The sequence below is a fragment of the Mytilus californianus genome, unplaced genomic scaffold, assembly GCF_021869535.1.
Source record: "Mytilus californianus isolate M0D057914Y unplaced genomic scaffold, xbMytCali1.0.p SCAF_6, whole genome shotgun sequence".
Classification (NCBI taxonomy): Eukaryota; Metazoa; Mollusca; class Bivalvia; order Mytilida; family Mytilidae; genus Mytilus; species Mytilus californianus.
Genome location: NW_026262712.1, coordinates 23,449,711 through 23,477,674, shown reverse-complemented (window position 1 = coordinate 23,477,674; position 27,964 = coordinate 23,449,711). Strand labels below are relative to the sequence as shown.

The 27,964-nt window shown below is 31.7% G+C and overlaps 1 protein-coding gene across 1 annotated transcript; it reads left to right on the top strand.

Annotated features, from left to right (window-relative positions):
• Positions 1–39: 39 nt before the first annotated feature.
• Positions 40–27,595, top strand: LOC127705543 (kinesin-like protein KIF18A). The gene is made up of 12 exons (XM_052209869.1): positions 40–138; positions 2,107–2,516; positions 3,109–3,266; positions 3,835–3,939; positions 4,764–4,874; positions 6,095–6,292; positions 7,512–7,609; positions 9,324–9,399; positions 19,594–19,668; positions 20,387–20,475; positions 26,094–26,250; positions 27,416–27,595. Exons 2-12 carry the CDS (start codon positions 2,129–2,131, stop codon positions 27,593–27,595), a joined length of 1,635 nt encoding a protein of 544 aa, XP_052065829.1. The 5' UTR covers positions 40–138; positions 2,107–2,128.
• The last annotated feature ends 369 nt before the right edge of the window (positions 27,596–27,964 follow it).

The following is a 27,964-nucleotide window of genomic DNA, read 5'->3' as shown; positions in this document are numbered from 1 at the left end:
ACATGCGGCGTGGGATTTTTAAACGGAAGATGCTAAAGATGTCAACAAACATATTTTCCCTAGTTTACGAATAAATAATACCGTAGTACCTTTATCGTATAGATAAATAGTGTATAAAATCATAGATGTGAACAATACGTAAGTTTTAAAAGGATCAGAATAATCCAAAGGTGATAATTTGTAGAGAAAACATAATTTTGCGAGTAGTAAACGTCTGTTAGTAACTTACTAAGTTACGCCACTGAGTGTTAGTGTTACATTTTTTGTGCTTAGTCTTAGAGTCGTGCATATATATATTTCCAGATAATGACGCCCTTAAATCTAAATTATTTCAAATATACAATAAAAAGGAAAAGCAAGTTTCTTGGGACAGCATTTTTTTAATTTGTGTTTAACAGGCCTCACGCTAGCACTGTAGCAGGGGGGAAGTCGCTTTACTTGTCCATCAATTCGTTTTACACGACCATCCAAGGAAATATATAGTTGTGTGGGTGATCACAATAGTTGCTTTCAGTTGCTTTCTTCATCTGCAATTTTTAATTTTTACTAAGTCGACAAAATTTTTCATTTATTAGTAAAGAAATTCAGACATAAACGATTTATTTCTCTAGAAAAGAGGTTAAAGCATTGACTTTACATATTGGTTGTATGTTATTTCATAGAAACAACTGTTATGAAGTATTTTCTTTCACTTTCGGTACTTGCTACTTGAGAGCGTGAATCAATCCTCAATCAAACATTCTGATTTTCGGCAAAATAAGTTTGTTACTTCAGAAGAATGTGATGAAAATCGTCTTTAAATAATGTTTCATCCATTTATTGCATTAAAAGCATCATATTCCTTTCCATGTCGCTTGTCAAACATTGTTTGTTTTCGTAAATTTTTCCTTGTCTGCCATGTCTGCCATTGAAATATTTGTACAAACTATGGATTGGAGGTGGGATTCATCAGAAGTTGATCATCTATGACTGAAATCCGTCTTCTTACAATAATAACTACAGACGGATGAATTGCACAGCTGACAGAAGAATAATGATCCCAAAAGTGAAAATTACACATTCCACACACATTAACAGAATTTTGGTTAGATCTCCTTGTTAAATGTAAATATTTCCATGTAATGCATTGTTTCAATTATTGATTAAAGTTGCTCAACTTGTTAAATTTATATATCTTAAATTAGACATAAACTGAAACAAGTGTAACTTTAATGGTATTTTCAGGTATGAATTGAACAATATAAAAAAATAATTAAATAAATAGGATACATACTGACATACACGTATACAATGTATTATTGTAAATATTAAACATTGTAGTGCCGCGAGAGAACTTAGATCTCACCACTTCTATCGAAAAGAGAAGTCACTTCTCCCTATGATTTCTGAAGTAGTGTGAGCCCTGGATAATCTATTGAAATATCAAAATGTTCACTTTCTAAACTTTCCTCCCTCAGCTCATAACTAATGACCATTATTTTGCGACACTAGACACACATATGCATATAGGAAGTTGTCTAAGTGACTATTTTTCCAGATTGGACTAAATTACCGTCACTAAATAACAATAAGGTGTATTTTTGCTGTTTGTTCTTTATTAAAAAAATATTATTTTCATAGGTTTGAGCTTTAAATCAAGCACCCTAGAATAATTATGATTTTTTTTTTTAAACAGCATCATAAAAATCATTTATTAAAATTCTTCAGAAGGTCGGATTTACCAGAAGGTACTGTACATGTATATATATGTATATAAAGTGGAAATATTACACATTATATTTTATTGTCTTAAAGGTTGAGGCTTGAACAATAAGATATCTTATAAAATCATATATTGAATAAGCAGGGATTGAAGTTAAAATTTTGGCATGGTAGCCCACAGCTTTAATTTTGTAGCCCACATATATAGTCCTATACAAGAAAAGCAGAAATTTAAGTAGCCCACATCAAATTTTAGGGGCCATTGGCGAGTGGGCCCCTGCTAATTTCAAACCCTGATAAGCATTACATTGCATTACAGACACATTATATACGTGTTTTACACTTACAGTTTGAAATGGAGGAAATAATGAACATAACTTTTACATGTTTTAATAATATTTACAGGTCCAAATAAAAGTGAAACAATATGACGCTAGCAATGAGACAGAGAAGACCAAGCTGTGCTGCAGTTGCCACACCAAGGAAAGATCAGAAAGGTGATACAGAAAACAAAAGTAATGTCAAAGTAGTTGTCCGCATCAGACCAGAAAATAGTATGGAACAAAGTGGGAATCACAGAATTGTTGTCAGGGCCATGAATGAACATGTTCTTGTTTTTGACCCAAATGAGCAAAGTTCCCCAGAGTATGGATACAGACACCGGCATCATAGAAGGGACATTCGTAAACGACAAAATAAAGACTTGAAGTTTGCTTTTGATTATGTATTTGATCCAGGGTCAGCAAACCATGAAGTTTATCAACAGACAACAAAGAAAGTCTTAGATTCCTTCATGGAAGGTTACAACTGTTCAGGTAATGATTGTACATGTACTTGTAACATTAGTGGATCTCAAATTGATATAGCAATTAAATTTTTCGATTCAAAACATGATTAATACACTGCACTAAAATCATTTTTTTTCCAGACTTTTGATTGAAAGCTGGGAAATAATCAAGGCATCTAATTGTATTCTACATGCATGACATGGAAAGAATATTGAAGGAAAGGAAAAATTTAATTTTTTTATTCTCTGATAATGACTGTCATGACTGTTTACCTGTATAAAATAATATATATACCCAGTCTTTAGTTTATTTATATAGTGTTTTGTAGACTGTTGTTTGTCCTACTTTGTTTTTTGCCGTGAATTTGTTGGATCCTCATTCATTGACTTTTGAATTGCCCACCTCTTTTTTCAGGGAGAAAAATCTGAAAGCAAATATAAAATATCAACAATGGCAAGAAAGTTCCTCCAGCTCACTTTGTCAGGATGTATTAAATGTTTATCCATTGCATTAGTAATGTTAGTTTCTGTTTTTGTTATTATAAGTTTTATACGAAACTAAACGACTTAATAGTTGGATAACTTGGATAATATAACCAGTCTTGTTTTATTTACTTCAGTTTTTGCCTATGGAGCAACAGGTGCTGGGAAGACTCATACTATGTTGGGAAACCCGACGATGCCAGGAGTTATGTATCTAACTATGATGGATTTATATAACAGGATTGGTGCTGTGGAAGGACAAAAGACTTGTGATATTGCTGTTTCTTATCTTGAGGTAAAATGAGCTTCAGTGTTTACATGTATGTAGCTTTTTGTTTAATTGCAAAATATCATTTTATTTGGAGAATGAATGTTACCATGGTTACCTAAACCAGTTCGATTCAGAAAAATATGATGTTGATGGTATAGAACTACACATTAGGCAACACATATGATAGCCAATATAGGCAGCTTAGAGTATTTATATATAGAAAATGAAAGGATATGGAGTAAATGTACATGGGACAAAATCGCACACAATACATAGAAAACATAGAAAATTATCAATGAGCAGGGCTTTTATTCCTGTTCTTCATCTTGACAGTTGATGTAGGGTCTTCAACAATGAACAAATCATTCATACCTACAACAAGGTCAAGACGACCCCTAGCGTTGACTTAAGCGGTACTATTGATAAAAATAAACCACAGTTCACCTTCTAGCTCCCCACCCGCCTCAGAGTGCCAACATACATTTTTTGTTGCAATGTTACATCAATAGATCAGATCATCATAGCTAGTAATCAAAGTTGTTGTTTCTGTTTTGTCACTACATAAATAAATATGTTGTTTTATATATTACAGGTTTACAATGAACAGATCAGAGATTTATTAATGGGAGGTAAAACTTTACCTGTTCGTGAAGATGCAAACAATGGAGTTGTTATTCCTGGTTTGTCATTGCATAAGGTAAAAACTGTTGTACAAACTGAAAAATGACAACTCATTATAGATATGAATGAAAGGGGACAATAAAAGTTATGTTATGAATTTTATAGAAAACTTAATATGAATATCAAAACAAATCTCAGAACATGTGAAACCATGGAAGTAAAATGAGAATGAATAATAGCAATTAATAAGAATGTATTGATGACCTGCAGAACTCTGTACTAAAGTCATAGGATTTATCCAATTGTTGTAACATTTTGATAAGAACCCTTTTGTTACTACATGTATCTGTGATACCATGGTTGTCAAAAGGCAACTGGAATATGTTATCAGTCAAATGATTTAACGGTGTCTGGTAAATAAAGCGCACCTGTGGGAAATCCCTTGTTTATTAAAAACAAGGTGTCGCTGTTATTAGACAACTTCTACCTTTAAAAAAAATAGAAAATCGGTTGAGATTTGTTAAAACTTCCGTATCACGGCGTATGTACAACATTTTAACATGGGAAGTTGTATTTTTATTTGTTTTTGTTGTTTGTTTAAACTGATCTTAAACTATTTGTTGAAGTGGGTCTAGAGTAAAACAGGTAATAACAAAGAAGCAATTAGTTTTCACATGATGTTTTACCAAAGTTGTCAACATATTTTTTATCCTTAATTCCTTGAAAAAAAAACATTTGTATTAGGTTTTGGTATTTCAAATATTTTGGCCTTGGGTATCACTGATGAGACATTGATTGCAGAAATGCCCATTTGGTACAATAAATATGTACCGTTAATGTAATTCTTGTTAAAGGATGTAGATGAGGTTATTATTTATACATGTGTCCATATACTTTCAGCCAAAAGATGCAGATGAGCTATTACACATGTTACACTATGGAAATAAAAACAGAACACAACATCCAACTGATGCTAATGCAGAATCATCACGATCACATGCTGTTTTTCAGGTAACTATTCCTAAAACATTTTTTCATCTGAAAATTCCAAAGGTTATCAGATAATTTGTAGACGTGCAATTTTTTTTGGTGAAAAAACAAATTTGGGGCAGTGTTCTCCCCAGACATTTCATTTAGCATCCTGGTAAACAGGAAAATTTGAATTACCATCTTGTTTCTAAAGATTATAGCATCACATCCATAACATTATCTATCAAAAAAAACAATTCAGATAGCATCACATTCAAGAAATATAGCATCACGTTAACATGATGCTAAAAGGCCCTGGGTAGAACACTGTTGGGTAAAAAGATGACAAATGTTGAGAAGTATTTTTTGTAACCACAAAATCTCCAAAATATAAGTAGGATAGGAACATAATATTGTATATTTGTTGTGTTTCATATGTAGAAGTGCATATCATTTTTTTGGTGAGAATATGAAAAAATATTTGCTCTATTTAAACTTTGCTTAAAATAACAATTTTTGGAAAACATCAAAATGGTCACCAAAATACAAAAACATTAGAATTGCAGTGATTTCAAAGGATAGAAAATGATATCCTGAATAAATTCTTTGTGCCAAAATTTATTGTTGGCCACCATTTTCAAAATGCCAGTTTTAAGAGTAACACATTAGAATTCAACATGCTCATTAGAAAATAATTAGGCACTTACTTTCATATTTTGAACTTGAAACTTAGTTTTAAAAGATGTATGCCAAGTTAAGGTTTTGTCCCAGATTGCGCAGTTCACTGGTCAATTTAAAAGTTTAGGTTTAAGGGATGTTGTCGCATTAACTTGTTACTCAGTAAACATATTTATTATATTGGAAACTTTTTGAAATATAAGCCTAATTTGGGTTTTGACAAAGAATTCATGGTTCACTAAACATGGAAATGTGATAATGGGAGTGGGGCATGGTGTGCTATGGACAAATATTCTGGTTATAAAGAAATTTATAGGCAGAGAGAGCATTTATTTATTTAGAAGTACAATCACTGATTCCAAAGGTTAATCTTTAATTATTTCAAGGGAAGATTGTGTTGTGGAAACTAAGTATGCTGTTTAGTTCTAATTGTTGTTGTACAAACATACAGAAAATGATATATACCCTGATACATTTATATATTTAAGTTTGCAGTTTTCAATTAAATTTTTACTGACTATTTGAGCATCCACAACTTTAGACACCGAAACTAACTTATTTGTATTTGTTTATCTATATTGTAGGTTTTTGTCAGACAGAAAGACAGGACAGCCAACATTTCAGCTGAGGTCAAAGTTGCTAAACTTTGCCTTGTAGATTTAGCAGGATCAGAAAGAGCTACTGTTACTAAAAATAGAGGAAAGAGGTTCAGGGAGGGAGCTAATATTAACAGATCTTTATTGGCCTTGGGAAATGTTATTAATGCGTTAGCAGATCCAAAGGTTTGTTTATAAACATGATAAAGAGAATCTTACTTTATATATGAATAAAAGGAGATGTTGGGTATACTTCAATAAGACAGTCAGTGAATGTTTCTAAGATTAGAAATTGGAAGATTTAGTACCAATATCACACATGAATATGTGGGAAGAAGATTTAGAAAAAGGTACTAACAATAGTTCCTGACAAGTCTTTGGTAAAGAGACTGTTATGATGGACTAGTTTTAGAATGAGAGATAATTTCATTGCAGTCAAAATCATGTTAATGTTGCTTAAATACTGGCTTGATTAAATGCTTTTAATATTTGGGTCAGTGTCTGTTTGTGGATCAAACACACTTTTCTCAGGTTCTACTTACACAGAATGACTGCATATTTGGTCAGGAGTTTGACAGTGATAGAGTTGTAAATTTTGATAACTTTTTGGGATGAGTCAGAAATCAACTTCCTGTTGGCTGATACAGTCAAATCTGTATTTAGCAGTCACTATTGGGAAGTATCAAAAGTGACCGCTCAAGAGAGGTGACCTTTGAAACGAGGTCCAAAAAATTCCGATTCAGACATCGCCTTTGGCCAGGATGGGGTCAAATTGTTTTTGTGTTTTCAATCGGTAGAGTTATCGTAGTTGTGAGCAGTGAAATAAAAAATGGACGACGCTGTAAATTTTAAGAAAATATCGAAATATGCTGATACTGTTTTCAAAGGAAACTTAAAAGATTGGAACAAGGCGAATTCAAAATTCACCTTCTATTGCATGATCTTGGTTGCAAATGGGTTTTGATTTTCTTATTGACTTCGATATTGACAACATATATTTTTCGTCATGATGATTTTTTGTAGTTAAAAACATTTAAATGACCCGTTGTTAAAAGATGAAATGACGATTTCGTTCAAAAGTAAGGTAACCGCATTAGACAGGTGACAGCTGAAATGACTTAAATTATTTATAGAGAAAACGTTTGGGAGGGTCTGAAAGTTGACTGTAGTTTGAAATAATTCATAATAGTTCATAATATTTATTGAATTAGAATTAACTGACATATATTTTATGTGTTTTCCGATTTTGCACTTTCTCAAAATATTATAAAAACAAGGTATGGGGTAAATGGTACATGTAATGCTATAACAATCCAACAATTCAAATTCACAAGAAATTCAACACAAGCTATTTTCAACAACATTGTAGTTATTTTATAGATATATTAACTATTTTCATTTTCAGTATAAAGGTCATGTACCCTACAGGGATAGTAAACTTACACGACTATTAAAAGATTCACTTGGTGGTAATTGTAAGACTGTTATGATAGCTGCAGTAAGGTAGGTTCATGTTTCCATGGATACTATAAATAAGGAGATGTGGTATCACTGCCAATGGGCGACTATCCAGCAAAGTCCAAATATGTGGATTTAGGCAACCAAAGGTCACTATATGGCCTTTAACCATGAGAAAAACCCTTATAGTATAGTCAGCTATAATAGGCACTATCATGACAAAATTCAAACAATTCAAATAAAAAGAGAACAAGATTCTGATTATGGCAGTATTTGATGATATGATAAAAATAGCTGCAATAGACAACTTTCAAGTTTGTGCATTTTCCTGCACATTTCCTATGTCACAAGGGTTATGTTTTTACATCACATCAAGAACCAATTTATTGTTGATATCATTTATCCCTATTAACCTCAGGTCAAATGTTGTAATTCATTCATAATAGTAACCATGGTAACTGGAGATTTGTCTATAGTATTAGATAGGGTCATTTTATATTGTATTGTCATATGTTGGACATTTACAAAGATGTATTTAATGTTAGAAATATAGGTTAACGCATTACTGATGACAAACAACTGATTGAACCCCAAAGCAACATATATCACTTTTGTAAGTCAGAAAAAGCAAAATGATTGATTGGAAAGCAACTTCTTTGCCCTAGTTACCCAGGGGCGAGAACCCTGATAAATGCCTGCAATTTTCCAGTTTACTTTGTCAAACTACTGTGAAAGTACTTTTATACCAATTTTCGTGGATGACTTTATCCACGAATTTAAGTGTCCAACGAAATTTAACAACTGTCGTCCAAATCAAGACATGAAAAGATTCCCATGTAGGTTTGACAACCGATATGATCTAGAGAATACATTGAATATCAGCAAATCTGAGACTACTATAAAAGTACAATGAAGTCTCAGGACAAATGCACTATGAACTACAACTGCAGGCAGGATTATACCCATTTATTCTTTAAAACCTAATCTGTACTTCTGATCTTTTAATTCTCATAAAAAATATTTTTGATCGATAAAAGTCAGATTTGCAGTGATGATATGCTATGATAAAGTGTTCATTTTATATCCTCATAATTCTTGTATGGGAAATAACAATTTCATGCTGGACTTGCTTTTGATATGAATTAATTTTACAATTAAATGTACATTTATAGCACTTGTTTATGTAACTGTTTTCTTTAAGTGACATGTTTATGGCCTAATTAACACCTTTGATGGTCTTTAATCTGTTGATCACTCGATCTCAGGTTAGTTAATGTCATCACTACACAGGTGCATCAATTTAAATGTTTTACTTTGCAATTTCCTTCAATCAAGACAATTTGTAATCTGCGTTTCTAATGGCTTCAATTCTACACTATATTTGTTTTGTTTTTTTTAGAAAACTAAAATCCAGGAACATGTAACTCCTACTCTAACAACGAAAATTGATACCCACGAATTAAAGAACTTTCACAGTAATGAAATAAGAAAGACGAAGGCCTAGATTTCTTTTCAAATGCACAAATCATGAATAAGAAAATCTGAATGTTTTCAAAAATTATTATGACTTGATACAAACAACTATGTGGTGTTTCTACTATTTTATAGAGAAACTTCTACCAACAAGGCAACATTAACAGATAACTTGGTAAATAACTGATATCATTGGAAAGGGTAATAGTCATGATAGTTTTTGTTGTGAATAAAAACAGTTTATAGATTATCCTTTGTTATTAACAATTTATTTTTGATATTTCAGTCCATCTGGTCATACCTATGAAGATACTTACAACACATTAAAATATGCAGACAGAGCAAAGAATATTCAGTCTACGGTTAGTGACTATAAATCTAGGCTCTCAGTCATAAAACTTTACTCAGTACTCGGAGTACAAAATTATGCTCAAAACACCAAATCCACGATTTTGATTGGTTGATTTCTGAGTGAGTACGAAAATCGTGCTGGAAAGTTTTATGACTGTAAGGCCTGATGTAGTATTTGTATGCTATAAGATTGTTGTCTCCTTATGATACTTATAAGTTAAAAAAATGAAATGCCATTTACCTCACAGTTAATTTTGATGTGATCATCCCTACTGTACATTCAAAAAATTGAAAACAACATGTTTAATAATTTCATGCGTCCGAAGCGCTTTTCTGGATTTACCTTCACCAGGAGCGCTCAAAGCCAAACATTTGAAATCCTAGGGATGTATAAGTACCGAAACAGTTGAAGAGCTATATGACAAAAATACAAAAAACAAATAGCCATATTCATCTAAGGTCAACTGTGCCTGAGGGAGTTGAAACCTTAGTTCCTTTATAATTTCAAAATTTATAAACGGACAATTTTAGAAAGGTTTGTTATAAATCATGTCAGTACCGAAGTACTGACTACTGAGCTGATGATACAAATGAGATCAATTTCTTTAAAAGATAAAGATGACAGTTGAGATTATAAAACTTAAAGATAGAGATGACAGTTGAGATTATAAAACTTAAAGGTAGAGATGACAGTTGATATTATAAAACTTAACAATTGATGCATCTTCTACATAACATTTTAATATGAAAACAATATACATGCTTTGTTGGAATTGTGTAAACTTTATTTGAACAAGCTAAGAAAAAAGTGAGGCTTAACAAACTTTTTGTCTTGTATGCACATTATTGTGTATTAAAATTCTTATGAAGAGAATGGTCACATTGACTTGAGATGTGAATAAAAATAAATGGTGTCACTGGCAGACCTTTTTGGAAAATCACCGCGATTTTTGTAAAAACTCTGGTGTTTTTTGGCTAATCTCCGCGAAACGGATAATAATTCGAGGTTCATCGTAAATTTGCTGTATTACAGGATATTTTGCATGTTATCCGGAGATTTTCCGTGTCGGCGGGAATTAGCCGTTTGTCCGATAAAACTGGTGTGTATTGAGTCATTGATGGAACCACTAATGCGTGAGCGACGGTTATTAATAGGTCGTTGTATAATCCGTTATGCGTGAGCGACGGTTATTAATAGATCCTTGTAGTGTGGTACAAATTATGATATATAGATGTTTACAGAATTAAAAACAAAGTAACTATAATCGTTTGAGATATAAGGAATTTTCAAAAATTTATCATATAATGTTTCTGTAAATTTAGAGAGAAACAGATTATATATATCTGGGGATTAGATGGTTACTTTTTTTAATTATATGTCCGAGGCCGCAGATCATTTAATTGCTTCTAGAACCGTTTATTGAAACAAAAATAAAATCAATATCATAGCAGCTACGTAGCGGCTATGTAGTTGCTATCAATATCTATGTAGCAGCTAATCTATAGCTACATGTTCAATAGTAAAAATCTACATAGCACTACGTAGCCGCTACGATATTGAACGCAACCCTGGTAATACATAGACCGTCGTTGCATAATATGTATATGTATTTACACAAAATGCAGTGCATTCAAACTCGATTTCGCAAACTCGTGGGTTGTCTTTTTAGGCAAAAAAGTTCAATTTAAAAGATATAAAAGTTGCGTACATGTATACGTCAACGCCTGTCTTGTAAACTAATCTGTTACACTTTGAAATGTAAATAAGTTCTATTTAAAAGATTGGACGGTTATTTCACATGAATAAAAGTTCTTCTGATCATTTTTGTTTTACAATGATTTTTGAAAGTGCGATCTTATAAAAACTAAGTTTGTCCGGACTTGCATGGAATATTTGCCACTGGAAGTTAAGCAACCAACAATTAATCATCTTAGAATAAAATAAATATGCCTGAGCGATAATATTCTTAAATTTTTTAATGTGAAACACAGTTTCTTCATTTATTAGAAATCACTTTCAGGTCTAATGGTAAAGTGAATATACATTCCGGGATGAGATTAATTTACTATAATTGCCAAAGAAAAAGAAATGATATTACGTTTCTTTTAATTAAAAATTAGACTGCAACAAATGTAGATCGAACATTTTTAATAATGAAATAATGCACGTCAAAAATATCTGTAATCATCTTGATCTTAAATTTAACTTCGCTCACAATAGAGATGTTAAAAATAGATTTTATCAATTGTGTCACTGCACGAGATTTTCCAACGGCGGGAAATATCATGTAGCTATAAACACAGGTGATGTTACTGACCGATTGTGGAATGTCAATTTAGGGTTAAATTTGATGTGTAATGATTGACATTATTGTGCGCATTAGGTTGAAGCTCTAGAAGGTTCATTTCAATTGATAACCAAAATTATAAAATCAAGTTTTTTTTTCAAATCAACGTTTAAAGGGAAAGTCCGCGATTTTTTACTTTTCATCTAAATATGTTCATCTTAACATAAAAAACACATTCACAAAGTTTTAAATTTATATTCTTTCTAATAACGGAGAAAATCAAGTATTTGTAACTTTTTTGGTTGACCTACGTCAATGGGTTGTGACGTTTTAACCTGATTTGTTGAATCATGGGAAAAAATAAAATCGGTTAAAGTCTTAATTGCTTATCAGAATTTTACGTAATTAAAAGCGCACAGATGACCGTTGGTCGTAGTTAATAACCACAATATAAGAATGAAAGAAAATGAATATGTGTGTACCGTTTTGTATTGATTGAATAAAACTTCCTATATAAAATTATCTAAATATGAATATTTTCGAATTAATTTCATAAATTATTGTTGAGATTTTTTCATAAAATATCTGTTGAACATTTTGACTGATATTGAACTGAAAATATTTTAAGTTATATTTACCGTTATAACTTTGATAACCATTTCAATGCAAAATATTTGTGAACAGAGTGTGTATATTATTTTGTAAAGTCATTGTTTATTTCTCGATTTGAGAAGAATTCGTTTGTACTTTACCTTGCAGCAATTTAGCCTCAGGCGTACACAAGTGTTAATATTGTCATTTTGAATGGATTAACAGAAAGAGTATAGCGTGTTTAATACATTTAATACACCAAGATGAAATACCCGATGACAATAGAGAAATAATAATTAAATTGTATAAATTAATTGAAAATTAATATTCAATTTTTTAATTCCGGAAGTGTTTACAATATTAAAATGGAACAACTTTCGATTACGTTCTATGCAATTACCATAATTTGAAAATTAAAATATGAAGTTAAAAGAATAGTACTATTAATCTTAAAAAATAAATGTTACATTTCCCAATTAATAATCATTGCACATCTTTTTAATTTACTTTACCGGAATTCTTTAATTTGTATTTAAATCTGGCGATGTTTAAATGCTAACAATCGTAAAACTAGCGCAATTTTAAAGTTTTTAATTGAAAAAAATACAACAGTACAACATGCATGATTTTTTTTAATTTTCTTTTTAACATTTCATTCTTACATAATTAAATTCATTTGACAATCACTTAAACCAATTATTTGTGAAAAGAATACCAATTATCGTTTATTTCATTAATGGATATACATACATATAAATCTAAGCTAATACATTATTTTGTTTTAGGATTTTTTTGAGGATAGCCGTCATTAAACCAAATTAGTAATACAGTAGTTGTAATTAAAGGGCATATCTTAGTAATGTATAACTGATATTGACGATTTAAGAATAGTTCGTCCCAACCTCGTTGTTCTTGAAACAATCTTTTACTAGTATACTTGTAAGTTTCCTGACGTATAAGCGCCATTGAGGATGAGCTCCAGAGAAAGCAGACTAGTAGCGTTTCTTTAATTTGTTTGTTGGGGCAGGAGAGGCCATGCAACCACTTACAGATAAATAAGCGTATGTTGTCAACACTATCAGAAAGAGTTCCCATTGTCGGATGGGGTATATGAAGGCTTCCAAGAATGAACAAGTGACATGTCTGACTCTGAACAGTTAGTGAACAGACGTAACAATGATCTATAGACATCGACCGCTTGTTCTTGATATTTGAAACTGCATGCATATATACGTTTATGAGAGTGATTATTTATCTTGTGTCTGACGAAAACTAAATGCCTGCATGGTTATATCTTGTCATACGTTTGTATTGGTTTGGTGGGTGTTCACTCAAAATCGTAATTCAAAAATTGTGTTTGTGAGATGTAGATTCACTTCAATACCGAATTTCGTCTATATATTTTACAAGTGTATACCACGGAGAAGCTCTGAAGGTATATTATTCCCATTTTGTTTGGGTGTGAACCATCGATGTTTACAGCAATATGTAATGAATAAGATGATGATGGTAGAAAGAACTATGAGCGTCATGTGGCAAATATTACATGCATGTCGAACCATGAGTAGTCAATCTGTATGAAAAGATTTCCAATACAACTATATTGAGTAGGAATTTTTACATGCTTTACTCTCGTACTAGTATTACAGGGTTCTTGTGTCGTTTAACTCGTTTTATTTAAAGATGTATGAAAGGTTCTATATATATATATATATATATATATATATATCTTAAATGTAACAATAATCAAACGCCTATAGGCAATCACTAAAATGGTATGAAGTTTTTATACAGATTTATTCTTATTTACACAATCATTAACATGTGATTTTGTATAACTAAAAATATCAAAGCGAGCAATAACTTTGTCAAGCAAACATTTTTTTTCACTATGCCTCTCTTTATCTCCGCTCCTTTACAATAACTATTTTGCTTTTCGTCGATCGTTCTCTATATTGTTCTCTATTTGTTTTTTTTTTTTCACTATGCTACTCTATCTCCGCATCTTTACAATGACTATTTCCCCTGACGTCCAAATCCTTATAAAGATAAGGACATTAATAAAGATAGGAACATTAGACATAGAAGGGGTTCTCTTATCTTCAGTGAATTAATATTGATAGTGACTATAAGTGCTGCATTACTTTATATCTGCATGTTTGCCAATCGATAAAAGCTTGTATTTGCGTGAAGAAATTTTTTTTTCAAAATGGTTCAGAATCATGACAAAACAATATTTATTTCACAAAAATTTTCAAAGGTCATGTTTATAATTTTTTTAAACTTATTATCAGCAAAAAAGTGGATAATATTATAATCAGAACATCATTCATTAAAAGGTGGAATTATAATTTCAAACACACACAAGATAAACAACGTTTGGGGCCCTTTATAGCTTACTGTTCGGTGTGAGCCAAGGCTCCGTGTTGAAGACCGTACTTTGACCTATAATGGTTTACTTTTATAAATTTTGACTTGGATGGAGAGTTGTCTCATTGGCACTCATACCACATCTTCTTATATCTATTAAGACACAAATATATGGTTCAATAAATGTTACCTGTGCACACCGGGTACCTCAATAAAGAGGCCATCCATGAACCTGTATTATATAATTGTGTAATATGAATTTTTAGTCGACAGGATGTCACTGAAATATCCAAGGAGGTGTATCTAATATACGTCCTTGCAATACCTAACTGAAAGCGTGGCTCTGACACGACATCTATCAATAATTCTGAAATACCTATTATCAATTTGGGAGGAATTTTTTCGTTATATATAGCACTTTCGTCATACTTAAGTTAGGTTTCAAAGAGTGGATCATTGATATGAACATGTCGGGGTCTTTTCGAGCTGACAATGCGGTATGGGCTTTGCTCATTGTTGAAGGCCGTACGGCGACCTATAGTTGTTAATTTCTGTGTCATTTTTGGTCTCTTGTGGAGAGTTGTCTCATTGACAATCATACCACATCTTCTTTTTTTATATATAATAACAATATCATAATTACAAATACTAATTCTCATTACGTCATCCGAGAATACACGTGTCTTTTCTTTAGGCTAAAGCGCGAGTAGATGGTCAGATATATATATGGAATTTTGAAAAGGACCTTGACTGGCTACACAGCCCTTGCACGATCTGATCGATGGTCAGAAAGATGACCGGACAAGTTCTAAGTGCACACAAATGGTCACATGTCATGAATATCCATGAACGTACAACGAACTAAATTTTATATATACGAGTCCTTGCTGTACCACAGGTGTCCTTGTGTAAAGAAATTTTAGGGTATTGGTGCATAGTCAAGTGATTAGATAAACTTGGATAATCAATGAGAGAGAATGAATGACCATTTTAAGTTAATCCAGGGACTTTCTATTGATTGTTGTTTGCTTAACGCTGCATTAGCACAAAAATGCTATATCGCGGCAAGAGCTTATTCCAATATTTTTACAATTTAAGGTATATTTTTAAAATCAGACAAAAAGGTCCTTCAATAAACTAAAATTCTAGACTAAAGGGACTTTCTAAACTAACGGGATAAGATAAAATAAAACTTTTTTTTTATTAAATAATGAAAGCTTTTTCAGATAAAGGGAGTGTCGGACATAGTTTTTACTCTAAATGAAACTGTTCTTTAATTCATAAATAATAAAACATAAAATTAAAGGCATTTTAGACCCTTCCTACAAACGGAAAAGATGAGCATGAAAAATAAGTGAAAGGGGGTGGGCATAAGTGACTGGTAACGAATTAATTTTAATAGTAGTTCACCGTGCAAGAAGTTTTAAAGTACTAATGGAATAGTGTGACAGAAGCGGATTTAGAGGGGGCCATGCAGGTACCCCTTTTCTTGAAAAAAAATTTGGTTGATTATACATGTATTGGGAATCACTGAAGCATGACTGAAGCGACCCCCTCTTAGGCAGTCAGTGCATATGAAAATTTCTGGATCCGCCACTGGTGTGCTAGCTTATAAATGATATATTTTTTACTACCTTTATTTTTTTTAATCCGTACTCCGTCTTTGTGAAATAATCGAGACTTCATCAGGTATACACGCGGAGAAATTAAATATTGAAGTGATTTGAGTACCGATATATGAAATGTCTCCTTGGTAGCTGGTATCCCTTGTGGGATTAATAAATTGAACTCATGTGTGCCGGAATAGGTAATTAATATATTTTATTTTTTATTGTTTATCAACTTATGGTACGGTAATGACTTTTATTTTTTATTTTCCTTTTGTTTCAATTTCAATTTGCCCTTCGTTCTGTGAACAAAATAACACACCTACACATTTTAAGACAAAACACACTTATAGTTCGACTCACACTTTGACTTATTGTACTCACTTAGTATCAGATAAACGAGATGCATGCTCCTTAAAATCATTTCAGATATTCTATGGAATTTTTAATTCACCAGTAAATCAGAAATGTCCATCTTAAACATTTCTTTTTTCATTGGATGTTATATCATTTTAAATATCTAACTAGGCACATACAAAATTCTATTTTTTTTGCGATGTCCAATATTACGTGCGATGATGCGTAGCTGCGTGGAAGTTACTACATGAATTACATCATTTTGATTATCTTTGAAATCACTCACACCTGGCGGTGTACACATTACACTCAATATACGACTTAAAATACCTGGGGCAATTTATACTTCCGTTTATTGTCCCTTCACTAGCCAGTGTACCTGTGTAAGGTTATAGATGTAATTTTACATCTATGGTAAGATGTATCTCTGACTCCAAAACAGTCGAGTGCGAATCCCGGATTTTGACAAAGAATGTTGGAGGACGAAAAGACAACATTCGAAATGTGATTTATGTATAAAGTTTATATTATGCATATATACCATTGAAGCAGCCTCTGATAAATTGTCATCTAAGACGGTATAAATTAAAATTCTGTTGACATGGCACGAAGAGGAGTTGAGATATATGCGACACATTTTATTCAACGTCCTCACAAAGGTAGTTTATTTTACATGTTCTGGGACATTAAATATATTTCTTGTGTGACAGTTTGCTGACTGTTAACACCATGTTCAATTTATCTTAATTGACAAACATTTTGATAAGGTTCCATCATTCAAAAATAAGGTATTAAAATCTCAGTAGGTTCAAAACTACTAAATTTTATCACACAGAATGCAACAAATAAAGGTTACAGAAATGGGCTCTACCACTTCACTCTTTGGCAATTTATGTTTTTTTTTGTTCACATCTAATCCTTTCTTTTTCATTCATTTCCAATGTTTGTCGACTTGATATATAGCCTGGTTAAGGATGAACTTATGTGATGTTTATGAATTTGTGTTTAGCTTGTTATGTTTCTTTACAAAAGCTTCTCCGATTCCGACTTATAGTATCTATCTATCTATACTACTTAAACGAGAAGACCTCATTTTGTTAGTCGCTTCTCTTCCTTCCACAATAAATTAATCATCATGACTCTGTGTTCTATAGGTTCCATGCATAGTTGCATTTGTCATCTATTCTTATGATTCTACTGTTTGGGTTATTTTAGGAGAAATCAATTTAGCAGTGATCGCAGTGTAGAAGAAACTTGGAATTGATAGTTTATATCAAATATACTTTATTGATAATAAATGTATGTTCATAGTATACATGAATATAGATACGGGAAAAAAGAACTCAAATGTTTTATTTCCATGTATTTTATGACATATTAAAAAACACCTTTGTGTAAAAGAAAAATCGAATCACATCAAATTTTGATCGTCGGTAAAATAAACTTCACATCACTTTATTTATATCACAAATCAATTTACAAAAACTTCTCAACGCATAATAGAGAGCAGAGTGATCTATCTGGGGACCAACTTGTGGCTAATGATTGACAGGTATGATTAGATCTTGAGGCTCCTATGGGGAACGTGGTGTCGAAAGGAAAATAGAAGATTATTCAATTATAATTTTTAGGACTCGTACGAAATGTGATCTGATATGGAAAATTTTGAGTTCTTTTAATAGCACAAAGAAATAAGACGTTAGAAGGGTAACAATTGTAACTATAAACGAATGACTCGTATGTAATTTAAGGGACTGATTTTATCAAAAGTTTGTTGAAAACTTTCAATTTCAAACCTTCTTGGTTGGAATGAATATGTTCGATTTATATGCAAATAGGTCTTTATTATATAATATATTTAAATTATCTTCATTAATTACAATACAATATATAACATGTATCTATGATATCCTCCATAACGACTAAATATATGTACAGGTAAAATTAAATTCTGATCAATCGGGTACAGATTGATTTACGACCTTCCACTGGTATTGCACAAGCAATATCACAGCAGGTGTTAAATACACTAGGACAAGTGTCAGATCATTTTGACATCATGCCCGATTACGGTATCTTCCGTAGACTCTATTAGTACAAGGACTGATTTTTTTCTAAACATGACAATTGTGAAGAATTTTATAAAGTGAGAACAAAGTTTCTGACCCAAACTATCGATTCACATTATGAATCTATCATGAATAGTAGATTAGTTTACGTTTTTTAACGTAAATACGATTTCCATTCATATATTAAAAACAAATGTAGTTGTCTATAGCAAAGATAACACGTGTATTCATCTTGTTCATTGGTCACATTAAAATAGATTTTTCTTTAATGAACAATGACAACATTTGATATTTAAATTGTAAGTAACTTTATTATCAAAAACACCGTTTTATCTCGACTGAAAAGGGAAATAAGATAGTTTTTTTAATCTGACTGTAAACATTGTATATATCACAACGATCTATTAATAACCGTCGCTCACGCATAATGGATTCTATAATCATCTATGTACAACGATCTATTAATAACCGTCGCTCACGCATCACTGGTTCTATCACTGACTCAATACACACCCGTTTTATCGGACAAACGGCTAATTCCCGCCGACACGGAAAATCTCCGGATAACATGCATAATTTTCTGTGATACAGCAAATTTACGATGAACCTCTAATTATTTTCCGTTTCGTGGAGATTAGCCAAAAATCGCGGGAATTTTCCAAATAGGTCTACCAGTGTGTAAATGCTTATGAAATAGTTGACCCAGCAACACAAAAAAAAAATATCTAGATATTAACATACAATCCTCAACAATAGAAAAGTGTCCTTACAATAGGTTAAGTTTTTAATACCCCAGAGTCCAGAAAAGGTAACCAGTCCAATACAATTATGTAGTTTTATAGATGAAATTGTTATTATTTAAAACTTGAGAAATCTGCTTACAAATTTAAAAAAAAAATGCATTTTAATTTTTTTGTTTACAGCTGAAGAAGAATGTACTAAATGTAGATTTTCATGTGGCCAGATATGGAGAGATTGTAGAGGAACTGAGGAAGGAGGTTGTATTAACATATATTTTTATATCCCCACTTTTAGAAGCCAGAATTGTATCATGATAAGGATATCAGTCTGTTCCTCTGTCTGTTCTTAAGTCCCACTTTTGTATCATTAACTGCTCCTGAACTACATGACAGAATTTTATAAAACTTTCATGGAATCTTGCTCATAGGATGTCCTTTTTCATCACTTATTTCATATCTTCATCCGAATGAATTGTTGTGTTGATTTTTTTGACGACATGCAAATACTGCCAATAGTCTATAAAAGTAACCAATCCAGTTCTATTATGTAATTTTATGTAAAAAAGTATTTAAAAGTTTTAAGTTTTTCAATTCTAAGAAAACATTTAAGTAAAATTAACACTTTAATATTGTGTGACCAAAGATCTTTTCTAGAGTTATGTTCATGAATGCTCAAACATAAACAATGGAAAGCCAGCTGGGATGTAAGAATATATTGAAACATTAGGGGCTATATTATCAAAAGGGACCTTTTAAGAATAGTCAAATTCATCTAAAAGGAACTCTGAGAGTTTTTTAATAATTTCTTTATTTATCAACAGTGAATTTGTTATACATGTTATATGTATGTTACAAATCATGTCAGTACTAAAGAAAAATGTAAAATTAGAAATTCATGGTTCTCCAAGTTGTGTTACCACAAAACCTTAAACTATATATCTAAATGTGAAACTGAAATATATTTTGTTAATTACAGATTGTGGAATTAAAAGAGAAATTACGATTTTATGAAGAAGGAAAACTTGTGATGACTGTTACTCAGACAAGCAGTGTAGAAATCTGCAGGTATTTACATCTATAGTTTACAATTAAGTTGATTCTGTGAAAATCACTCTTGCTGGTGGGATGTTAGTGAGTGTAAAACATGACATAACAACACTCTTAGGTCAAAAGTGATTCACCTATTATTTCATAAAAGGTATGCTGTTTTTGGCGGTGGTGGCGTCAACAATGTATTAGTTTGTGATTTGGTCAGTTTATGGGGAATCACTAGAGGTAGGTCAATGATATTTGGTATGCAGTTATATTATTATCAGTGTTCTCCCCAGGCCGTTTTAGCATCGCGGCACCGAGACGCTATATTTTTTTCCCGTGATGCTATAATAATTTCCGCGACGCTATAATTATTTTGAGGATGCTATTTTTCTTGTGTGTAAATCGCAAAACCATGTCCTAAATATTGAACTTTCATCTAATTACCGCTTGTGATCATAAAAATTATATCACCTTTAATTGTAATCCCTTCAAGTTGGACAATAGAGGCAATTAAGAGTGATTACATAGGTGTTAATTGCCCTTTGGGTGATAACTGAATGGATATGAATACCCCAAGCTGACACTTGTGACATGAATAATACCACGTGGTCCAATCACAAATTTCGACATGGAGTAAATGTAAGTCAGAAAATCAAAACAATTCGAAATCTACGTTTGCATAATCCAAATTCAAAGATACAAACGATTTCTCTCTTTAGAAAAGAGGTTAGGTCGTATATTTTTACAACTTTTAAAAAATTACTTTCTTTCATTTCCGGTATAACTAGTTAATCGAGAGCGTATATTAAACTTTGATTTTGAGTTAAATAAGTTTGATACTTCTTTAGAAAGAGATCATAATTGGCTTTAGTAAATGTTTCATCCATTTAATGCATTAAAAGCGTCATATTCATTCCCAATTTCTTGTCAAGCATTGTTTATTTACGTAATTTTTTCTTCCACCGCCATTGAAATATTTGTGTAAACTACGGATCGGAACTGGACCAGATATGACAAAATTACGCATTTTTACGATAATAACTACAGATGCACAAATGGCACAGTAGACAGAAAAAAATGATCACAAAAGAGAAAACTACCGTACGCATTCCACACACATTAACAGACTATTTATTAGATATCTTTGCTAAATGTATTCTTTTTGAAAATACATCGTTTTAATATACTGACTGAAGTACAGTAGCTTAACTTTGTTAAAAATATATATCATTTATATATAAGAAACAACTGGGACTAATTCATTGAGTACCATGAAACAATGAATTCCATAGACATGATAAAGAAAAAAGTTTTTTAATTGAAATTTTATTGCTATATGATACTTTCTCTTCCACTTTTATATAAAAACCAGTTGTTTTTTTTTGCTAGATATTTAGTATTGTATATATACAGGTTGCACTATAATAAACCATTCATTCATTCATTTAGTTGAGTAGGTAGGGTAACTGGAACCACACATATATTTTTATTTGGCCCAAGAGGAAAAAAATAATTCTGTAACAATAAATGAATATAGAAAACATAAACTGAAACAACTGTTATCATGGTTAAAGTTTAATTGTATTCTCAGTTATGAATTGAACATTATAAACATATATAACATAAAGGAAATAGACCATCGCCGCGACGCGTCAAATGACATTGCAAAAAATACAATTTATTTTTTTACGACAAATGTGATGCTATCCAAAATTTCTGGGGAGAACACTGTTATTATTGATACATCCCATATCCATGGCGATTGTTTGGCCCAGCCCTTTCAGTCATGGTCTATTGATTTGGAGATATTTACTGAGTTTACCTGTATTAGTTTGTGATTAGGTCAGTTTATGGGAAACCACTAGTGGTAGGTCAGTGCTATTTGGTATGCAGTTGTATAAGCATTGGCACATCTCATTTCCATGGAAATTGTTTCGCCCTTCCCCCTCAGTCAGTCTGTTGACCTTGAAACTTTTACTTAGTTTACATGTATTAGTTTGTGATTAGGTCAGTTTATATGTCTATGGTATTTGGTATGCATATGTATTAGCATTGGCACATCTCATTTCCAAGGAGATTGTTTGGCCTTGTACCTTCAGTCATGGTTCATTGACTTTTATATTTGCATATCTTACATGTTAATTTATTGCTATTTTAATTTCAACAATTCCAATTTAATCAAAATAACAAAAAGGCAAGACATATCTCTGTGTTAACAGTTTATTAAATAAAATTCTACTGAAGTAATTTATTTTCCATATTGAATGATTTTTTTCCAATTTTAAAATACAGAGATGTCTGCAGTTTCTTGCAATAATTATGAAATATATTTATGATTTACATTTTTAGGAAAATCACTGTTTAAAAACAAATATTAATTCCTGCACGAAAAAAATCATATGACTTTATTGGAAAAAATGACACTAAATTTTAATATTTGTATACAAATAATGATTTCTCAGTAATGACATGGCATAAAAAATATTGCAGAATAACCATTAAAAAACTTTACATATTTGTGAGTTTAACATTAAAAATTTCATCAAAATTGGACCTCAAACATGTCAAATAAGTTTTTGACAATGTTTTTACAATTTTTTTTTTTTATATGAAATAATAGGGAATTTTGGGATAGGTGAAACACTTTTGACCTAAGACTGTACATATAAGGAGTGAGCCGCCATATTGACTTGCCATTAATATGTGATTAATGCAATATGATCGATTATTAAACAACACTGACTTCAAAAACTCCATTTTAAATAGAGGTGTAATACCACCAAATCATAGTACGTCACATCCGGTTGCATACGAAAAAGGGTAGAAAAAAAATATTCCCTTGAATTTGACAGTTGTAGGAAATCAATCATACATTTCCCTGCAGTAAAAAATTTCTGACTCATAAACATATATCTTGGGTGTTTCAAAGCACCATTCTTTTTTTATTTGGCATGTTTGGTGTTTCTGTAAAATATTTTGGAAACAAGGTTACATGGTTACTAAAGCTTGTAAACAGGAAAGAAAGGGGTGGAAATTTGATTGGTTAACTTCCAGTGATGGTTATTATCTTATATGCAATGAAAGTGAAATTTTGTCTGTAGTACTGGACAGGATAAAACTTTGCTCATGCTAAGTATTTCTTTTATTTGAAACAAAGATAAATTCTGCACAATTTTTTGAAAAGTGCAAATTTAACAAAAACTAATAGGGGAAAAAACAATGGTGGTATTACACCTAATATAGTATCTGAACTTAAAGCATGCAAGTAACAGAATAACCTTCAGCTGGAGAGTATAGTTTTCTTTCGAATGATGATGATGTTTTCACATGACATTAATGCGCCAAGATCATTTATGAAATTTCCAGATTTTTTTTTTTTTTTTTTTAATACAGTTTACACATTTTTCCAAGCTCCGGTGGGTTAAATCTTTTTGTTATCCATTGGAATAGGAATAAAACTTCAAACAGTTAGTATATTGGTAACAATACATTTGGATTTATGTTGGACTGTACATCCCTCCGTCGTCAACACTTTGGGCAATCCCTCAAAAATGCTAACACCAATTTTCATGAAGCTATGGTGAATTGTTTATATCCATTGATGTAAGCTCCCTTTCAATATTTATAAATTTAAGATGTTATGTTTCCAAGTTCTGGGATTTTATTCATCAAAAATGGAGGATTTTCCAGTTTTTGTCGAGCCTGCGACTTTTGTCGCAGAAAGCTCGACATAGGGATAGTGATCCGGCGGCGGCGGCGGCGGCTACGGCGGCGGCGGCGTTAGCTAACTTCTTAAAAGCTTTATATTTTAGAAGGTGGAAGGTCTGGATGCTTCATACTTTGTATATGGATGCCTCATGTTATGAAGTTTCCGTCAGTCACATGTCCAATGTCCTTGACCTCATTTTCATGGTTCAGTGACTACTTGAAAAAAAAAAGAAGATTTTTTGTAATGTTAGATTCTCTCTTATTATGAGTAATAGGATAACTATATTTGGTATGTGCGTAGCTTGCAAGGTCCTCATGCCCGTCAGACAGTTTTCACTTGACCTCGACCTCATTTCATGGATCAGTGAACAAGGTTAAGTTTTGGTGGTCAAGTCCATATCTCAGATACTATAAGCAATAGGTCTAGTATATTCGGTGTATGGAAGGACTGTAAGGTGTACATGTCCAACTGGCAGGTGTCATCTGACCTTGACCTCATTTTCATGGTTCAGTGGTTATAGTTAAGTTTTTGTGTTTTAGTCTGTTTTTCTTATACTGTATGCCATAGGTCTACTATATTTGGTGTATGGAATGATTGTAAGGTGTACATGTCTAGCGGGCAGCTGTCATCTGACCTTGACCTCATTTTCATGGTTCAGTGGTCAAAGTTCAGTTTTTGAGTTTTGGTCTTTTTTTCTAATATTATATGCAATAGTTCAACTATATTTGGTATGTGCGTAGCTTGCAAGGTCCTCATGCCCGTCAGACAGTTTTCACTTGACCTCGACCTCATTTCATGGATCAGTGAACAAGGTTAAGTTTTGGTGGTCAAGTCCATATCTCAGATACTATAAGCAATAGGTCTAGTATATTCAGTGTATGGAAGGACTGTAAGGTGTACATGTCCAACTGGCAGGTGTCATCTGACCTTGACCTCATTTTCATGGTTCAGTGGTTATAGTTAAGTTTTTGTGTTTTGGTCTGTTTTTCTTATACTGTATGCCATAGGTCTACTATATTTGGTGTATGGAATGATTGTAAGGTGTACATGTCTAGCGGGCAGGTGTCTTCTGACCTTGACCTCATTTTCATGGTTCAGTGGTCAAAGTTAAGGTTTTGAGTTTTGGTCTTTTTTTCTAATACTTTATGCAATAGGTCATCTATATTTGGTGTATGGAAATTCTTTATGACGTACCTGTCAGTCTTGCAGGTTTTATTTGACCTTGACCTCATTTTCACGGTTCATTGCTCAGTGTTAAGTTTTTGTGTTTTGGTCTGTTTTTCTAATACTATAAGCAATAGGTCAACTATATTTGTTGTATGGAAGGATTGCAAGCTGTAGTACATGTCTGCCTGGCATTGTTCATCTGACCGTTACCTCATTTTCTTGGTTCATTGGTCAATGTTTAGTTTTCTTGGTTAAGTCTGTATCTTAGAAACTATAAACAATAGGTCAACTATATTTAGTGTATTGAATGATTGTAAGGTGTACATGTATTTCTTGTTTGGTTTATATGACCTTGACCTCATTTTCTTGAATCATGTTAAGTGTATGTGATAGTTGTAGTAAAGCTTTATATTTAGGACTATCAACATAATATCAATGATTAGTAAAGAAGGCGAGACATTTCAGCGTGTGCACTCTTGTCTGACTATAACTCAAGAATTCTATGAGCAATTTTCATGAAACTTTGGTGAATTGTTTATATATATTGACATAAGTTCCCTTTTGATTTTTAAAATTTTTTGATAAAGCCTTTGCAATCATGACTGATATCTATATCATCACAGATGGCTGATACATCAAGATTGCCATAAATTGTATTTTCACATACAATTTACTTGTATTTTCTACTGAGTAGATAATAAATAGTTTTAAAGCTTCTTAAATTATAAAATTCAAATTCTAAGAATTATTATTTCATCTCTTATTTTTTCAGACTGAAAGAAAAATTAGACGGTGTATTCTGTACTAGGTTAAAGTTCTGTAGAGAATTTTTAGATGCTGAGCTGAAGAGTAGAGATTTGGAGTGGAAAATCCACAGGAAAGAAAAATGCCTATCCAGGATGGCTTTAATTAGTGATAACGCTTCAGGGGTAATTGATTAAACATAAATTCTGAACACTGTTATCAATTGTAAACATTGCTGTTATTTCTAGACATAATAATTCTTTCTTTTCACAAAAAAATAGTTGTATCCCATGTTTGTCATTCAAATAGGAAGCTATTGTATACTTTCTATTGAGAAATTGTCTATAAGCAAAAATGTAATCATAATACCAAGGAGGAGATAACTGAACAATACTTTCTTAGAATTGGTCAACAAATTATTACCTGGAGGATATATATTACTCAACAGTAGTTTTACACAACTTCTGAATTGCAGACAATAAAGTAAAACAAAATCTCGATTTACCTTTCAAGTTTGTGTTTTCTTACCTTCAATCATTTATGTATTCAAAAGTATTGCAGTTATGTTGGTAAAATTTCAGACAGCTACATTGTTTGCAAACTTTGAGAGAAAGGGTCAAAATTGAAAGTCACAATTTAGACCTTTTTTTTCCCACTTGGTCTAGATAAAAAAAAATGCATACAATGAACATAATTGACTAAAGTGGTATAATTGATTATATATGAAAAGAAACTTCACATTTCCCTTGCAAAAATAATGAGAAAAAAATTTGGGAGGGGCACTTTTTTACCCCTACCCAAATTTTTATCATAATTTTTTAGTTTTCTTTAATCAATTCAACATTTTTTAAAACAGGAATACTGTTAATGTCAAATTATTTTGAATTTTCTACAAAGATATTGGCACTTAAAGTTTGACCCCCATTGATCTAAATAGAAATGTTGCAAAACTTTCTCTGAGTAGTATATTATGGCGCTAATGAATTGGGTTTTCAATTTTGCAATTAACAATTGCTTAATTGATTTGCAAATAAAAAAATTCTATGTAAGGTTTAATTGCACATACAAAATTATTCATTAATGCAACCTTTGTTTAAACAGAAAAAAATGATAAATATAATTGGGTGGTGACTTCAAGGATTCAGGTAGGTGTGACATTAGGATTCAAGTTTATAAATTTGGTCATCAGTAGATATTGATACATGCCTATTAAAATATTAAGAGCAAGATAATAGAATGTAAAGGCATGTAAGTTGTCTCCCTTTGAGTACATAGATCATGTTAGATACTTGCAATAATTTTTTATATATGAAATTAGGAAAATAATTTTACCTACATGGTTCTTTATAGTTAGCAGATAAACTTAAAAAGATGGTTTCTTCATCAAGGAGTCGCTTGGATCAGTTCCATGGCAATAGGGACAAATGTATGAAAAGTTTGTTGGAAAATAGGAAAACTGTAGCAGAAATGGAAGAAAGTGTCAAATCACATGATAATTGTTCTGGTGATAATCTAGAAACTCAGGTATGATATATGTTGTAAATGAAGAATTCCTATCAAACTTTTATCGAAGTTTCCTAATAATTGGTGAAATAGCTTAAAGGCATACGATACAGTAGCAAAGGCAGATAATTGTGCATCCAAATTTATCAAAAACTATGGAAATATGACTAATGTCATCAAATCGGTAAAGTGAATTTGAAAGTTTTTGCAATGGAATATGAAGAAATATATTTAAGCACTTGAAATCTACTGTGGGACATACAATTAGAGGCAAATGAAGACTGTTAACTCTTCTTTCATCAATAAATTTGTATATGACAGTAATTTTTATTGTGTTTTAATGAACAGCGGGTGTAATCGGCACAATGATGTTGCATTAAGAATTCACTACAATGT